Source organism: Protomyctophum bolini (assembly GCF_963924005.1).
Source record: "Protomyctophum bolini genome assembly, chromosome: 17".
NCBI classification, from domain to species: domain Eukaryota; kingdom Metazoa; phylum Chordata; class Actinopteri; order Myctophiformes; family Myctophidae; genus Protomyctophum; species Protomyctophum bolini.
In genome coordinates, this window is record NC_137878.1 from 32,205,501 (window position 1) to 32,224,111 (window position 18,611).

The following is an 18,611-nucleotide window of genomic DNA, read 5'->3' on the forward strand; positions in this document are numbered from 1 at the left end:
TAGTTGTATTAGCATTAATTTGACTCTTTTGGGGCAGCGTTGGACTAAACTAAGGTTAGAGGACATTGTTGTGCTTGTACATCAGTTATTTATATTATATATAACCCCTAAAATTACTTTTCCCTATCTATGTGAAGTTTTGAATTCACAGGGAGTGTACAAATAGAACCAAATAGACACTTAAAATGAATAAAAAGCCTGCAGTTTCTATTAGATGGATGATGTCACTGGTAGACAGGTTTCTGAAATGTCCACAGCCATCCTCTGAGATACGGACCAAGTGGACAAAAATGGTACCATATTATTATAATGAGCATAAGTGAGGACGAATTATATGAAGATACATTGAAAAAAAAGATCTTCAAAGTACTGGAAAATGTTGCTATTGGTTTGGGGTATCTAGTACGACAGTACGATGCATCCCGAGCGCCTCCCTACGAATTAAGGTCCTCGCTGCACGTCCAACTGGGAGGACACCCTGTGGCAGACCAGATGGGAGGATTACATCTCCACCCTGGCCTGGGAACGCCTCGGGATCCCCCAGGAGGAAGTGGCTATGTTACTCTGGGAAAGGGATGTTGGAACTGTTACCCCCCCCCCCCCCCCGACCCGACTCTGGATAAGCGGTTATGGATGGATGGATCAGTACTTACGGGTTTTTGCGTGTATGTCCGTCCACCTGCCCATAGCGTAGAAGTCAATCTGCTCAGCGCTGCTCTGGTCTCTGACAGCCAGAAGAGGGGTTTCCTCATAGGTATGATCTCTGACCGCTAGAAGAGGGGTTTCCTCATAGGTATGCTCCATGGGGGGCTCCACGGTCCAGTAGGAGCTGGGCTCTCCCCTGGCTCCCTGGCCTCCTGGTCTCTGCAGGAGGTCACAACAACCCTCCGTTTGAAGCTCTGACAACACGTCCTGTCGGCAGTGAAGGGAAAAAAGGTACTAAGTACAAAATACTCAACTATATTGATCTAAGGATAATTTTGAAATGGTCTGGAACATTCTGCACAAGTACAAGTACTATTTACTTTAGCTAATTTAAGTATATTTGATGCAATGACGGTATGCTTACTGTCTTTGACTCAAATAAAATGATTCAGTGTATCTCTACATGGTGGTATTGCGACTATTTATTTATTTATTATAAGTAAAAACAAATGGCAGTACGTGTTGGGGTGCTGGCTGGCGGGCCAGTGCTGTTGGCACATTGACATAGGGGGAGGAGTCAACATGAGCCCGGGTGCGAGGAGGTTTGTTGACCCGGGCATATTCAGCACCTGCTGCACAACACACTGCTGGCCCATGGTTGACTGGAAACACCTCCTGGGAACAACAACAACAATAATAATAATAATAATTGTAATAATAATAAAGAAAAGAAAATGTAATAGGACAACAATATCAGTCACCAGGGGTGGGACATGTGTTTTCAATTAGACTAACATGGAGCTTGAAGTTAAATCATGTCTGATAATTCATATCAAACATCTTGTCACAGTCCGCTCTGATCACTCCGTCCTTATTTAGGTTTTGGACTCATGGCCGCCCCAATGCATTTTCCAAGTCACATGGTTTGACACAACATTTTTGTTTCAGCTTTCGGCTGTGTTCCGACTGCCCCCCACCCCCTCATACAACACAAATGTTGTGTCAAACCATGTGACTCCCATTGGAAATGCATTGTGAGCTTGCATCAGTCAATAAGTCTCATGCATCAGCTATACATCAATCTGTTGCGAAGGTGTGAGTCAGGCCTTAGGGCAGTCCATACTGTCTCCGACCACTGAACTTTTCGTCGGAAAGACCAGACTTAAATTTGTTCTCCGAAGTAGTGTTCGGCGAACATCTGGGAGTGCAGCTTTCAGAACAAGAATTCTGAGGAATGCGTTTCAGAAGTTGCGAGTGATGTCATGTTGTAGTTGTACTGGAGCTTTCCGACAAAAGGTTTGATGGTCGGAGACAGTATGGACTGCCCTTTAGGCTTCACTCACACCTTTTTACCATTTATTTATTTGTCTTTTGAAAATGGTATGTTGTTTTGTTTTTTTAAGGAATTGTTCTGAAAAGTTTGTAGGAATGTGTCATTTGTTTATTTATTTATTTGTGGGTTTTCTTTTTTTCTATTTCAGTCTTGCCTCTGGCTTGTCTGGCGGTGCTGTAGCATCTCCCACATGGTTTTCAGATAGTGAGCAGGATTTCCTCAGCAGCTTCTTGACCACAGCGTACTCTGGGACTGGGTTGGAGTCTGGGAGGACGGACTGGGCAAGGTTATTATCATAGTGAACTAAAACAATGGTTCCCAATAACTCTCAAGCCCCCTTTTCCACCGGGGTTGAACCAGTTCGGTTCTTTTTTCCCACCTAATATTGAACCAGTTGAGAGTGTTACTTTCCCCTTCAAATAAATCGGTCCAGAACCCTAAAAGTTAGGTTAGGAACTGGAACCAAACTGGAACAAAAAAAAATGGACGCCGGTTCCGTGAAGCATGAAAAAGCACCAAGGTTCCAAGAATCTAGAACGGAACCAGTTCTAGAACCAAAGTTATTTTGTTGGAAAAGGGGCCTCAGAGTATACAAATGGAACCACCTGGAACCCCGCCCCCCCCATAAGCTAAGACCTATACTGACCGTGGACTGCAGTGGCAGGGGGCGGGGCTTCAAGTTCCAGCACTGTATCGGGAACGACATGTGTGTCACTGTCTGGCGACGACGGCGTCCGTTCGTTCTGTTCACATGGATGTGTCACGCTGACTCTAACCGTGTCGTCTAGTTCCTCGACAATACCTCCAGACTGAGGGAGAGATTGCAAAGACGTGTGTTGTTGGTAAAACATAATGAATGTTCAATCAAATTAAATTATCATTGATTCTTGGTACATGGTAAATTCACCCATTTGCACACACGTGTGCATGCACCCACCCACGCACGAACGCACACACGCACACATTCCCTCAGTAAGGTCAATGCACATGCTTTCAAGGTGAGAGTTTATGACATAGTAATCTCCAGAAAAGAGATTACATATTTGGGCTGTATTCTTGACAAACCACCTCCTGGTCCAACATCCCCCAATGTAATTATTTTAGACTAAGCTTCATTCAAACCTGCCTAAACAAATACATTCACTACTTCTCAGCCTGGGGCCCATAACCCACCTTTTGTCAACCCATTTTGCTAGCCTGACTCCTTCCCTCAAGGAAAGGAAAATGTATCACTTCTCCCTTAGACGGAGATCTCCATCAACAGCGATAAAGTGCTGTATTAGACTTGACAGAGATCTCCGTCATGGGCAGGGACTGTTAAGATCTGACAGATTAAAAAAATGTCACCTGGTGAGAGTAGGGCTCAGTGAGCATCTCGTCGAACGGACCCACAGGATGTTGGCGATAGTGAGTGATGAGCGCCTCCAGGTCGCTGTGGCGACTGTCCTCCCCAGCGATGAGATAGTTTCCCGTGGCGACCTCCTCCTCGATGATGAAATGACGACACCTGTCCCTCCCTCTGTGGTGAAAATAATAGCCAGAAGTCATAGGCGGCGGGTGCATAAGGCTAGGGAAGGCTTAGCCTTCCCAAAAATTATGCTGGGTATTTTTTTAAATATATATAATATATGTGCGCAGCATTATAGAAGGCTATTGTGTTTGTGTGTGTGTGTTGTCGCTGCCCCCTGGTGATCGCTGATCGGATATAGGCTATACACTATACAGCAACTGGCCTAATCAGCATATGATTGACTAGCCTACTATTGGTATGTCTGTAAACCTCGTCCTTCCAGTCGCTTTGTAGGCAGCAAAGAGTAGCGCGCGCTGGTTTGTTTTGGGAAACAGCAAAACGCAAAATGTCTTTTTCAAGGCAAAGATAAAGTAGCCTAATTCAGAAGAAGAAGCTGTGAGTCGGCTGTCAGAACTCAGTGCCCGCACGGTTCACAGTTCACACCACTGCAGCAACACTGACACGTTCAGCGGAGTGACTGCTGTCTCTGTGCCGTCTAAGAGCCATGAGCCGCGACTCCCGGAGGGGCAGCAACACCGCCGGGTAATCTACACTGACTGACTCGAGACTTGAGAAAAAGACGTCCAAAAGTCGTTGTCTGTGTATAGGCTAATTCATTGGTAAAAGTATGCTAAATAACTCATTTTTAGACCATCTGGGAAATAAATAAATAAATAAATCCGCGGCGGCGGCCTCGCTCCGCTCGGCCGCGAGAGTCCCCCCCCAACGCAATTCTATAGCCTACCCAAAGGTAAAACGCACCCGCCGCCTATGCCAGAAGTATTACTTGTTCAATCAATACATCATATCTCTGCTGTCTGGCAGAAACCACCTACTGTAACTGTGAAGTTGGCCGACCGACCAAGGCTCCAGAAAGACAGAAGAGTCCAAGAATGCCCTTTATGGGTTTTTTATTCACCTTTCCAGACAATGACGAAAAACAAGATTTGGCCAAAATAACAGATGTACAAACATAAACATACTTGAAGACAACACTACTGAACAACACCTAAAACAAGGAGAAGCTGTAACAGGCCATACCCTTACTTTCCAAGTAGCTGGCAGCTCTCACTTAGGCTGTTACCTGTGTGTCAACCAAGGTCTAACTAACACACATCAGCTGCGGTCTCCCCTTTATAGGAGAGAGACATACCAAACTGTATCACAGCAAATTGGCAATTCAATTAACTCACCATAAGCATACAAAGGCCAATGAGTTAACACACCATTACTGAAGGTTTTAACCTGAACTTAAACATGAAATTCCGGACGTCCATTCATACACAAACTATAGTTTGGTTTTAAATAAGATTGCTCTCGAATCAAACACCCCTCCTCCTCTGCAGGACTTGGCACCTTCCCAGTCAACAGGAATGCCACTACAATCAATTCAACTTCAAATCAATAAATACATTTAAAACAATTAGTATCCTTCAGCAATGCATTTCAGTTACAGTATCAATAAATAGAACATACACTTTACAACTTGAACCGCCACTTCCAAGCCGGATGATAATAATTAATTGGAAGCAGGTGTAGTAAAGTTTATGCCATGTCCCCAATCATTGTCTGAGTATAGGGCACGGGCTTAGCCTGGCTCCAGCCCCTGAATCGCTAGCCACATTAAAAATGTATGTTCAGGCGAGGTTCAGACCTCGGTTGGAAATCCAACCGACCAATCAGCGTCGTTTCAACTCGATGACGTCAAACAACAGCGCCGGCGTCCAGACACAAACAAACATGGCTGCCCCCTCTGCTGTAACGTGTGATCGTATCGATCTGGCTATTGAAACTGTTTTAAAAGAAATTACAGGAATAACTTCCTTAAAACCACAACAACTTCGTGCTTTGAAGGCGATTCTTCAAGGGGGAGATGTGTTTGGTTTTCTTCCTACCGGATTTGGGAAGAGTTTAATCTACCAGTTAGCTCCTCTTGTACTGGAGGAAATGGGTCGGGATAAACCCATTATCGTCGTTTCTCCCCTGGTTGCCTTGATGGAGGACCAAATCAAAGAAGCTGCAAGGTTTGGTGTTACAGCGATGCAACTTGGGGTGCACACAGTGACAGTGATATAATTAATGCTCGGTGCTCACTCGTCTTTGGAAGCCCAGAAGCATGGCTAACCACGGACAAATGGAGGAACATGTTGGGCTCCAAAACCTACAAAGATAGGCTTTTTGGTGTCGTTGTGGATGAAGTCCATATGGCATCTAAATGGTATGTGTAACGTCAGTACTCCCCTTCCCCCCCTTATCACTACATATGGCAAATATCTGCTGTGTAAATACATTATCATCCATATCAAATATATAATAATGAAGTGAAACGAAATGAAAATTCAGGCTGAGTGTCAGGCTAGCACGGGCTGCCCCGTGACAGTAACTATAAAAAAATCAGGAAATACAAAAGTAAAAACATCATGTGGAGTTCTAACCAACTGTGTTCAAAATCAAAAACATGAAAAAAGAGTTGTTTCTGCCGGCCGCGACAATAATGCAATTTTGTAGGCTACCGGTATGTATTTGTTTATCAGGGACAATGCACAGGTAAATGAAAAGCAGTCTTATTGGAAATAAATTGGGCCTCTTCTTTACTTCCTTCACAGGTGTTACCATTACCAATGGTACCTAATGATGGCTGTGTTCAGTGTGGTCGGTCCAGGGTGGTCCAGTGTGGTCCACATGGTTCCTTAGGGGGTTCCAAATGGCCCCTTACGGGTGTGTAACTCTGAGAGTGTACAAATGGAACCAAATGGCGCCTGATTAATAGAGCCAGAGGCAGCCCCTGCTGCCAACTATTGCCTGTTAATTGCTCCAGCAGCCAAGCTGTGTACAGCATAGACAGGTACTGTATATCTATGGTCTACAGTACCTGCTATGATTTCTGAAATTATTTAAATTCATGATGTGAGTACAGTAGCCTATCGATGCTTGTAAGGCAAGCAACATGATGTGGGCATGTTAATTATGTTTAAGTGAACTGTACATTTTAGCTCCCAAATGCACATAAATATAATGTAAAGAGTGCTTAAAGAATGTGTGCGCGTCACCGCGTGTACCTGTATGACAGAACAAAACCGATCTTGGATTCGCTGAGTCTGAGCAGGAAGCAGCCTTGTGGTTTGCCCTTTAGCATGTCCTCAGCCTCCCTGTGAGAGCAACATAACACATGACCTTCAATTTACGTGTCGCAGAGATATGAGGTTGATGCTATTTTTGGTGGTTATTTAGGAACACACACACACATGGTTGTGTGTGTGGTGACGAGTTAGTTCCTCTGTGGTTATGAGTCATGTATGAGCATCATTTATTTTCAAGAACCCCCAGCTTGACAGGCATTATAGCTCACAGACCCATGTATTAATGTATTCATTTATCTCTGGACAGATATGACAGATATGACCCTGCAAATAATCGGAGATCGGTCAGAATTTCATAATCGTGCACCCTTAGTACAAGTTCTCAAAAATCTTCGTGCCAAAGACCCCCAAAATGATATGTGTTTGGTTACAGACCCCCCCCATCCGATATTGATGACACAAAAATAATGTGACCGTCAATGGCTTTGTACTCGCAGAAACCCCCCCCAAAACAAAACATTCAGTAGATTTTCTGTGGTCTGAACGTTCAAAGTTCAGGTTGTTTGGGTGTAATTTAAGTCATAAAACCTAAAAGAAAAACTGAAAATGGGATAATAACGGCGCTATAGTGTGACCTGCGTGTAGCGAAGCCGTGCAGCCAGCAGGGCAGGGGCTGTCCGTGCTGACGCAGGCGGGGCAGCTGACTCCTTTGGAACCACAGCAGAGTCTGGGCCCTCAGCACGGCAGACCCCGGCTCCAGGGGCCTCGGGGGCCCCAGGATGAGAGACAGACACATCCTCTTTATTATCACACTCTGAGAGACACAGAGAGAGAGGGAGGCGGGGGGGATAGAGAGAGAGAGAGGGAGAGAGAGAGAGAGAGAGAGAGAGAGAGAGAGGAAGGAAGGAAGGAAGGAGAGAGGGAGACAAAGATAATTAATGTAAATTCTTGACACAAGAAAAGTAGCCTCGTGATCACAGGGGGGGTTGGGAGGCGGGCACCTAAGTTGCTGAACCAATAGGAAGTTGGCATCGGTTTCCAGCGCTAGTTTGATCCTCCCTTCGCTAAGTCCCTCCCCAAACCGTCCTTGTTCAATTGTCACGTTAGCAGCGAGGAGACAGGGCAAGCTGTCCTTCTCCCCCATAGAGATGCATGCTAAATGATGGGATTTCACCATATAAATAATCAGTCATTTCAGTAGCAAGAGCATCAAAATGTCTTCTAAATCTAGTCTACCAGGCCTGCAGTATAGGCCATATGCACTGTACAAATTTGCATGACATAAACTAGAAATATGAGGAAATGACAGAGGGAGAAATCAACTTTTGACGACTACCCGAGTTTTAACAAGAATAGGCACACTTTCAGCAATCATAGCCGATCTACAAGCTTGTATATCGTCTGTTTTTGTTATTCTGCTATTTTACATGCAGTGATTGTATAGTGTTTTAGATATCTGTGTCCTTGTAGCTCAGTAGAGATCTCGCCTTTGGACCACAAGTGCATGGGTTCGATCCCGGGCATCGCAAACTCAGTGTATGGGTTCGATCCCGGGCACCGCAAACTCAGTGTATGGGTAGCACGGCTTGGAGCAGCAAGCTCTTGTGGTAAGTACTGGGAACTGATGGTAGGTGTGGAGGTCCACCTCAGCAATCCATTGTAACAGTGACAGACTCCTGCGTTTTTGGCTGATACCGACAATAAGCCAGCCTCTCCCGACCTACTTTACTTAAATATCAGAAGAGTTTGACCAAAAGCAAGTTAATTCAGATTTTTGGACTTATTGCTGTAGGAAATACTTGCCATTAATATAGTGGTTGCAAAGATATAAATTGACTACCGGGAGTTTTGTGGTGGGAGTTCTGGTCTGGTTTTGGTGAATATTACCACCGGTAGTTCCAATCAGTTGGGGTCTGGGTGCCACTCATTGGATTAGGTTATCAGTCACAATATTAAGTTATCACAATAGTGTAAAGGTGAGTCATGGTTGTGACATTGATAAAGTCACCTCATGTGCATGGTGATGCAGGGACACGTGCATGACCATGCTCAGGCACGCACGCACGACGCACGCACGCACACACACACACACACACACACACACACACACACACACACAGACACAGTATATAGTAGAGTGCTTACAGTATATATGAGGTCAGTGATCAGGCAGCTGTCTTACATAACACAACTGAGAGGAGAGGAGGGGAGAGGAGAGGAGAGGAGAGGAGAGGAGCTTTATTCAATGAATACCTAGCTAACAACACAACACAGCACCTGTAGATCAAATCTGCTAGTGACAAACTACAGCTAATACAGCTAACAACAACACAGGCTAACAACAGATACATACAATAGCCGTAACAGCATGAGTCATTATTTTGATCTCAGCTTTGGGGAAGTTCCACTGTTGTCAGCACTTTGCCAGAACATTTCACAACATCTCTGACAGTTCACTAAACTCTAACCCTCACCCCGTGCGGGATAGCAGTGTGTTTTAGGATTCTGACATCATGCCATAAAAAACGTTCATGGCGTTTATGGATTTTTGCGATGCAACTTTTCAGGAATAGAAAGCCTGCTAATTCTATTAGCTTGGATTCAACATCGATGATGTCACTGGTGGATGGGTTTCTGAACTGCCCACACCCTTCCCATGAGACACAGACCGAGTAGGATAACAATGTGCTATTTTATCACCATCATTAGTGAGGACCAATTGTTTGAAGATAGGTTGAAAAGTGGTGAAGTGGTCCTTTAAGTCTCTTCATCAAAAAAAACAAGGTCACAAAATATACAAGGTTACATCGTGTTGCGTTGCGACACGTTGTGAGCTTATAGATCGTCTGGTTAAACTCCAGGTAAAAAGTTATTTCCGATCTGTCCGAATGGAAGCAGATATTCTCTTGTGTTTTCCTCATGCCATTGTATCGAAGGGGGGGAAAGAGTTATATATTTGACACAAATGAAGGTGGTGCAAAACAATGTAATTCAGGATGAAAAGGTTATTTACAGGCCCTGAGCCAAAAAAAGGTTTGAGAACCACTGATCTAAAGAATGAACCGTTGATACATCAGCCCCGGGCAACACATTCCTCCTTCCCCCTTTCAACCCCCCCCCCCCCCCCCCCCCCGTTACGGTAAGCGTTTACGCAACGCAGCACGTATACTGTACGCACCCCAAGCGGGGGAAATGACGAACAGCCTCACTCACTCACGCATACGAACGTTGTGATCCCTGGTTATATAAGGAGGTGTGTCAGAGGGTTTGGGAGTTGTCAGACCCTCTTCTCTGTGGATAGGAGAAGGTTGTATAGCTATAGAATTGGAAAGTATACGTGTACTCTGACAAGTAACTGTACTTAAGCAACTTTATTTTTGCTTGAGTATTTTCCTATACTATCGATACTTTTGCTTCTACTCCACTACGCTTCGCAGAGGTAAATATTGTCCTTTTTGTTATTTGATAGTTAGTATAGTTTTTTTTTAGATAGGCCTATATATTATTATTTTTATTATTATACATTAACCATCCATATTTTATACAGTAGTTCGGGTATTTGAAAATAGCCCCCGTCACATTGCGATGCATACATTGTGAGCTTTTATATCAGCTATTTTCTGCAAATTCCCAAGCTTGTAGATCAGTTATTTTACTACACATGATAGTCATTTTACTTTGATACTGGTATATTTTGATGCCAATACTTCCATTTGTACTCTCAGGGTTAAGGGGGTCCTTACAAATAAAACATTTGAGGATCACTAGTACTAGTTAGTAGTTGGACTCCTAATGTGCCATATGTGTCGTAGTAAATGTGTGTCCTACATATTCTGAAGGAAACCTGGAGACTTGACACTCAGTAATTAGCCCCATTAGACCAAGTAAAGCCACATTTGTCCGTGTGTACACTGGAGGTGACCCCTGACCCTGCCTTCTTCCACCTCAGGTGTGAGCTACAGTACCAGCATGGATCATGGAGCGGTCGCTACCGTCGTGATCATGATGGCGTCTTCCTGGCTTTGCGGCGGCGCTCCGACGGAACCGCCGACTGTGAATCAGGGTTATTACAGTTTAGCATTTTGTTTTAGTATTTTGTTTTTACCTTTTGTTCTCCATTTCAGCTTAGTTTTGATGAGCTTTTAAAGCGTATTTGCTACCTTAGTTTTTCATGTTTTTGAAAGGGCTTAAGTTTCAGTTTAGCATTTTTTTTCTTATGCATGCATCAGGGGTTCGAGATTGAACGACGCCAGACAAGTAGCAAGAATAGCATAATGAAGATCAGATTTGTCACCAAGACTAAAAGGACATTTTCTGTACGATTTGATTTAGTTACAGTTTCAGTTAGTTATAGTTTCCTGCAAAGCCCTTGTTTTATTTTTTTATTTCAGTGTACTATGTTTGTTGTTGTTTACATTTTAGTGTCCAGTGACAGAGAGCGGGCGGAGGACTACCTCTCACAGTTTTACTACAATGCTCAGCCGCCCAGTTTCAACTCCAGCACCAGGCAAGTAGAGCTGCAACTCGCTTATTCTTTATGGGTATTTCGCAGCTTAATTGGCTGAATCCGCCATTTCTTCGCTGGGTAAACACACAACACAGCTTTCACTATTGAAATTGCATTAGAGAACAATAACATACACATTGTTACATTTCATGGGTTTGTTTCCCTCATTTCACATGTGGGTCAGTGGTTCGAATCCCGGCTCCTCCTGTCCACATGTCGAAGTGTCCTTGGGCAAGGCACTGAACACATTGCCTCCAATGAGTCGGTCGGTGCATGTGAGCTTGCCACCATTGCTGTGTGAATGTGGGAAGTGAGGACGCTGGCTTCCCCTGTTCGCCGCTTCACCTCCCAATGTATGAATGAATGAACCATTGTAAAGCACTTAATTTGAGCACTTGGAAAAGCACTATAAAAATGATATATATATATATATGGTATGTATGTGTGTGTGTGTGCGTGTGTTTTCATAATCGATCGTAATCGATTAAGTAGATTAACCGTTGCACCCCCGCACGCAGGCAGGCCACCATGCATTCCTTCGAGGAGACGCTGGAGAGCATGCAGCGCTTCTTCGGGCTGGAGGTGACGGGCAGGCCGGACGCCAGGACTCTGGAGGTCATGTCGCAGCCCCGCTGCGGCGTGCCCGACGTGGACGACTACCAGCACTTCCCCGGGCGCCCCCGCTGGCGGCAGAGGGTGGTGACCTACAGGATCACCCTGTACACCAACCAGCTGAGCAGGAGGGAGGTGGACGCCACCATCGCCCACGCCTTCAAACTCTACAGCGACGTCATCCCGCTGGACTTCAAGCAGGTATACGTCATGGACACGGTGTTCATTTTGAGGGCACGTTTAGATTTTTTTTTTAATAAATCTGTTGGAGCCAGTTTTATGTTTTCTTTATTTGTTCATTTGGATTATTAGAAGCCTCCACCTCTAATTAGAATCCCTGGTATGTCATGTCAATTTAGTGCACTTCGTGTATAATTTCTCCCCTTCAAAGTAAAAGCTCCCCTGCAGTGATTGTGGAACCGTTATTTGTAACTTTTATTTTGAAAGGTTCACTGGGAGCCAGGAAGAACCGTTTGTTTAAGGTCACTTGACATGCATTTTGGGAACAATAGAAAATGTTTGGTGAGGCCAGGAAGGCATACAGTTTTTGACCGCTTACTCACTTATTATTTCATGTTTTGTTTGGAGATATATTTGGAGATAATAAAGAGTCTTCAGTTGAACTACAAATCCTCTCTGCACCTTTTTTCTGTTGGATGGGCCCTCACCATGTGGAGTTAGAGGTTTGGATGTCGAATGCCTCTACATTAATTTATTATTAATATTTTATCTATCTATCTATCTATCTATCTATCTATCTATCTATCTATCTATCTATCTATCTATCTATCTATCTATCTATCTATCTATGTATGTAGATCTCCAGTGGTACAGCAGACATCATGTTGCTGTTCAAAGCCAGGCACCATGGGGACTTCTACCCATTCGACGGGCCGGGCGGGGTGCTGGCCCACGCCAACGCGCCGGGCCCGGGCGAAGGAGGCGACACCCACTTCGACGACGACGAGAAGTGGGTGCTTGGCCAGAGGGGCATCAACCTGCTCCTGGTGGCCGCCCACGAGCTAGGCCACGCCCTAGGTGAGGTTATTGATTGATTGATTGATTGATTGATTGAATACTTTATTAGTCAGATTTGTGTCCGGTTTGCTCAGTCGGTAGAGCACTCTCCTTTCCATGGGTTTGATCCCAGGCACTGCCAACTCAGCGTATGAGTAGCACGGCTTGATGTTGTGCAGTCAGTACTGGGAGCTGATGGTTGCTGTAGCGCTCCACCTCAGCATACCATCTCCCGTGGTCTAGCGCATTGAAACGGGGACAGACTCCCACACCCTGGCGGATACTGACAATAAGCCTCTCTGACTTACTTAATAGTCTAAAAGGATATCACCGAAAAAAGTCCTTGCTCCTCCTTGTTTCCATTCAGGTCCAGGATATTCAATTCATAATCATAACATGAAAAATAACAATAACATTCAAATCATAGGTTGTGGAAAAAGGAAGGGGGTTACTGTAAGACAAGATAATTGTATCTTCCAATATATTTTGGCTGCATGTCAGTTCTAAGACCCCAGGAATTGTCAAAAATCTTTGACAATAGGGAGAATAGACGATCTACAAACTCACAACATGCATACCGGTACATCATTTAGCTCGGTCAGTCCCACTACCCCATAGTGCAATGATATACTGTACACTTACACTGTACTGTATGTTGGTTTGTTTAGTGTTGAGCGAGAAAACAATGTTGCACACCCTCCTCCCCCCAATACAAATGAACAAAAAGTAACATGTAAAATTAAACCAAAACAGACCCTTTACTACTAAACTAGTAAATGATGACTCTAATAACCTTTGACCCCTACAGGCCTGGGTCACTCTGAGGACCCCTCGGCGCTGATGTTCCCCACCTACCACTACGTCGACACACGTGGCTACGCGCTGCCCGCCGATGACCGCAGAGGAGTGCAGGCTCTGTACGGCACCCGGACCGCCCGGCCCGACCCCAGGCCCAAGCCTAAACCCGAACCCAGGCCCAAGCCTAAACCCGAACCACCCCGGCCCAAGCCTAAACCCGACCCCAAACCCAAACCCGCGCCACGCCCTCCGACCAGATGCGACCGGGACCTGGAGTTCGACGCGGCCACCGCCATCCGCAACGAGCTGTACTTCTTCAAAAATGGCCACTACTGGAAGAAGAACGGCAACGGTTTGACGATGAAGAGAATCAGCTTGACGTGGCCTCGGATCAGCCGTGTCAGTGCCGCGTACGAACACAAAGGTAAAAAAGTGTGGGAAAGTAACTATGTACATTGACTCAATTACTATATGATTTTGAGCTCATTTTTACTTTACATGAGTATGTTCATTCTTCTGTAGCTACTGTTTGAAAGTGAAAACGATTCGAAAAGTATTTGAAAATGTACAAGCTTGTAGAACCAGCTTGCTGATCAGCAATTCATGCACACGTTTGTAGAGCCTTGAATTCATTCAATTTAAAATAATAATAATAATAATTGTCCTCCTAAGCCAAAAATGTAATGACCGGAAAAACTATCTCCAAAGGCTTCATTGGGTGAGTAATTAATAGAATTTTTTTGGGGGTTGAACTCGCCCTTTAACTTCCCTTTATTACTCCTTTCCGCCTATAGGCAAGGACACCGTCTTTTTCTTCCACGGTCGTCAGTACTGGGGAACCCGAGGTACCACAGTCCTACGGGGTTTCCCCAAGCCCCTGTCCACCCTGGGCTTCCCCTCCTATGTCTCGGACATCGACGCCGCCGTTCACGTACCGTCCACGGGAAAGACCCTCTTCTTCTCCAAGAACCTGTACTGGAGCTTCGACGAGGGCTCGTTCACAATGGACCGAGGGTACCCCAGGTCCGTGTACAAGGACTTCCCGGGCATCGGGTACAGTGTGGACGCCGCGTTCCAAAACCACGGCTACTTGTACTTCTCGAATGGCGCCAGACAAAGCGAGTATCACTATCAGTCCCGACGCGTGAACAGAGTGCTGCTGAACTACGCGTGGCTGGACTGTTACTAAAGGAGCAGGACTTTGCCCTGTTTTTGGGGGCTACCAAAACAAACTGCATGTGATGGATGAAGTACTCACATGTTAAAAGCCTAAAATTATCAATACCACCATGTAGAAATACTCCACTACACTCAAAGTGAAATTCCAGTATCCGGAATTTACTTTTATTATCACAATTTATATTGCCATCACAATTAGAAACTTGTTCAGTTATATGAACCTTTTTTTTATCATGAATTGTACATTTCAATATTTTACATATTATATATCAATATTATTTTATATTGATTGATTTTATACAAAGTTCCAATGTTCATTAAATTATTTGTCTCTTGCTGTTTGGTATCTATTAAAAGGGCGTTATGTTTCTTAAAATTTTTGGTGTTTTTTAATGTTATGTACATCATACTGTTTAGATTGCTTTTGAGTGCTTTTGTGTTCACCTTTGACGTGATTAATTGGTTATGGCAATGGAAGCAATGTTTGCTCTGAGCCCAGTGAAGCGAAACAGATGTTTCCGGGACAATTCTGTAAGCGAGGTGCTACCACTCAGTCTGTGTCTTGGGGATGGCCATTTATGTCCATGGAAGTTACAGGCTGCCCATATACTATAATGAGTAGGCTACGACCTCAACAAGTTGGACACTGTGTTAATAATTTTGACAGCAATTTCGTCATTTTTGTCTTTTGAATACAATGTAATTTATTGTAGTCATATTTTAGTCAACTGAAAAGTTTCCATTTTAGTCGACCAAATTGATTTTGTCGACAGAAATGTATTTTGGCAGGCCTTGATGGTGTGATGCCTGATTTTCTAGAATGGAACCAGTTCTGGAAGCAACGTTATTTTGGTGGAATAAGGGCCTGAGTTATAGGAGTCCTTTTAGAACCAATGTACTGTAACTGTTGTGAATTATCTCATGCTGTCTGAATGGCAGCCTCTGGTGGACATTTCCCATTCCCTGCATCCACAATGACACAGGTGTTTGCCATCACACCACTCAACCCAATGACCAATCACAGTTTAGGTGTGCCCTATATAAGCCATTACTCACTCCACAGCCCTTACTCAGTCTCCAGCCTTCACACAGGCAACATGCAATGCAGAACCTGCAGCTCTCATTGAGTACCCAACACCACTCACTTCTCTGCAGCCATGCGTCCTTGACCAATGTAAGCCTTTATGTTCTGTATTGACCTGATGTATTGCTCACTTTGCCATACTATGATTGTTTACATGTGTTCTAGTGTATAAATGCCCAGTGTACCTGTTTATACACATCCATTCTGTTGCCATATATGTTCTGAGCTATATTTGATTTACTTGTCATTCATATGGTCCTTTATTGTCACGCTATAGCTAATATGTACTCCATTTCTTATATCTTGTTTGTAGAAACCATGGCTCACTAAAGACAATAAACTACCGGTACTATTCTGTTGAAAATTAAATATACCTTGGTGTCACATACACTCTCTGACCGGAGAAACTTGGGGATCAGTTCACATCCAACAAACTAACCAGCAGAGAATATTTATTAGTAACTACGCTACACTAAGGCCCCCTTTCCACCAAAATAACTTTGGTTCAAGAACTGGTTCCATTCTAGATTCGTAGAACCTTTAGGGTTCTGAACCAATTAATTTTCAATAGAAAGTGGGGAATCAATCTTAAGTGGGGGAAAAGTAAGGAAGAGGCCCAATTTCATTCCAATATGGCTGCTGTTCATAGAGCCAGTTGAAAGTAACCAAGCCCCCAGTAAGGCTATCCAACGTTGGAAGCTGCCACAACTACCTGGTTCGGTCTCTATCCTTTATAGCTCTATGAAAGTAACAGTTATAGCCTACCTGATCCTTGTGGTCATTGGCTGGCTGCTGTGGTTGTCCCGCGGCTCCCGCCCCATGCAGCTCATTGGCTGCCTGCTGTGGTTGTCCCACCCCATGCAGGTCATTGGCTGGCTGCTGTGGTTGTCCTGCCCCACGCAGGTCATTGGCTGGCTGCTGTGGTTGTCCCGCCTCACGCAGGTCATTGGCTGCCTGCTGCGTTGGCCCCGCTCCACGCAGCTTGATGCTACGTCTGGGTTTGGTGGGCGGAGTCTTGCGGCTGGGGGCCTGTTCAGGTGGAAAGGGCCTCTTCTCTGTGTCATTTGACAACCAGCACGCACGCACACACAATACACACACACACACACACACACACACACACACACATCTTGTGACTAAACTACTCATTTTGTATTGGATTTCCTTTCTAAGCAGGACCTGTATTCACACTTTTCCTGGGCTGTGTGTGCTCCACTTCCTGTCGATTTGATCCAATGAAACTGGTCAGATGACCAATGAAATCGACAGAAACTGGAGCGCACACACAGCCCAGGAAAAGTGTGAAATATTCATTGGGATGCCAGCAAAACAGGAAGAAAAAAAAGAGGTAACTGACGGGCTTTGGACCCAAAATAAATTATGTCAGCTAAATGCATTTTTTTCAGTTCAGACTTTACAGCTAAGTGAGCTATAGGCCTACTGTTTGGCTTGTTTCTCTCGCAAAATCCGGTTCAAGTTACTAGAGAAAACATGCATTCATTACAGTATATGCAGAAAAGTACAATGCTCTGTAGATGCATTGTGCATGTGCTGTGCACAGTGTGCAGCAGCACAGGCGTGCCATTAATGACTGTATAACGCACAGTCACAATATTGCTTTATCCAAAAACAACAACATGATTAAAAGTTTTGGGCCTATAGGCCCAAATGGTGGTCTGAGGCTCAAATGCCCAATCATTAATGGACCTTGATATGAAAAGAGTTGAAAACCACTGCAGCAGCACATTGATATATTAATAATAAGTATTAAGTAAGCAGTTGTTGGAAAACAATATTCACATTTAGGATTTAGCACTTTTGAGTAAAAGCGTCAATACCACAATATAGATATACTCTGTTCTGGTCTGGTGTTCAAAATGTACTTGAATAAAGAATCATAGTGTACTCAAAGTACCAAAAGTAAAAGTGCTAATACAGAATGTCCCATTTCACAAGATTCACACTGTGACACATTGTGAGCTTGTAGATCGGCTATTAGACCAAAGTATATGCTTAATGTATAATGTTTTGTAATACAAAAATCTAAATCTACAAATTAACTGGTAATTAAAGTTTTCTAATTATATTTGCCTCTTTGTAGTGGAGCTACAAGTAAGAGTTTTCTACACCAAATACCTGCCTATGTTGACAGAAAAATAAATAACAAAAGCTTTCTTTTACACATCCAGCATTAACATAACACACAAGTGTGCTGTTTTAATACACAATAATAATGCTATTTAAGAGATATGATTCTAACCTGTTAGGCTCTGATCGTCGTGTGAGTCCATGTTCGCTGTGAACTCTGAACAATGACGGCACACATGTTTCCTCTTTGTCTGTGGTGTAGTTTCTGTTTCTGTTTTCTGTTTCTGGTGCTCCAACCAGGCTCTGGGCATAGTCGTTTTTTCTTCTTTTTTTTGCGATTTCTTTCTACATATTGACTATAGCAAAATACATTGTTCTGAAGAGTGGGACACCTTGTGTATTTGCATGCTATTTTCGTAGGGTTTAGTAGAGGGCATTAATTTAAGAAAGATGTTAAAATAAAGAACAAATGACATAGGTAGGCTGAGTTATATATGTAGGCTACGATTTTATGCACTATAGCTTCATTTTCACGGTATTGGATAAAGAAAGAAGACCATTATTGCATCAAAAGTAATCAACAAACTAATACCTTATATGTCAATATGAGGCAAACATTTTGAATAGCAGATCTAGATACGTTGTGATCTGCCATTTTCACCATAATTTATGGAACACGAGTCAAACTAAATGTATAATTCCTCAAACTAAAACTAATTGCTCAACAACACCATGTGCTTAAGGTGGGGGATTATTTT

The 18,611-nt window shown here is 43.8% G+C and overlaps 2 protein-coding genes across 2 annotated transcripts in view; one reads left to right on the forward strand and one right to left on the reverse strand.

Annotated features, from left to right (window-relative positions):
• The window catches only part of LOC308331721 (uncharacterized protein), a gene marked incomplete at its 5' end in the record, with an annotated part of 29,402 nt that extends 11,238 nt beyond the window's left edge, over window positions 1–18,164 (reverse strand). The window contains 9 exons of the mRNA XM_080787212.1: window positions 654–912; window positions 1,165–1,320; window positions 2,133–2,242; window positions 2,625–2,787; window positions 3,326–3,497; window positions 6,548–6,637; window positions 7,204–7,382; window positions 16,531–16,820; window positions 18,026–18,164. Coding sequence (XP_080643338.1) covers window positions 654–912; window positions 1,165–1,320; window positions 2,133–2,242; window positions 2,625–2,787; window positions 3,326–3,497; window positions 6,548–6,637; window positions 7,204–7,382; window positions 16,531–16,820; window positions 18,026–18,164 — 1,558 coding nt within the window. The remainder of the gene's footprint in view (window positions 1–653; window positions 913–1,164; window positions 1,321–2,132; window positions 2,243–2,624; window positions 2,788–3,325; window positions 3,498–6,547; window positions 6,638–7,203; window positions 7,383–16,530; window positions 16,821–18,025) is intronic.
• On the forward strand, window positions 9,855–14,795 carry LOC308332453 (collagenase 3-like). The gene is made up of 7 exons (XM_080788359.1): window positions 9,855–10,007; window positions 10,518–10,631; window positions 10,991–11,079; window positions 11,598–11,888; window positions 12,506–12,725; window positions 13,513–13,926; window positions 14,297–14,795. The coding sequence occupies exons 2-7, from the start codon at window positions 10,538–10,540 to the stop codon at window positions 14,689–14,691; spliced, it is 1,503 nt and encodes a 500-aa protein (XP_080644485.1). The 5' UTR covers window positions 9,855–10,007; window positions 10,518–10,537; the 3' UTR covers window positions 14,692–14,795.
• Window positions 18,165–18,611: the final 447 nt, after the last annotated feature.

Excerpts from the sequence above, each read along its gene's own strand:
- LOC308332453 (XM_080788359.1), top strand. The coding sequence starts at position 10,538 with ATGGATCATGGAGCGGTCGCTACCGTCGTGATCATGATGGCGTCTTCC. Across the intron at positions 10,632-10,990 it reads ACCGCCGACTGTGAATCAGG|TGTCCAGTGACAGAGAGCGG; the intron begins GTTATTACAGTT and ends TTTACATTTTAG. Across the intron at positions 11,080-11,597 it reads TCAACTCCAGCACCAGGCAA|GCCACCATGCATTCCTTCGA; the intron begins GTAGAGCTGCAA and ends GCACGCAGGCAG.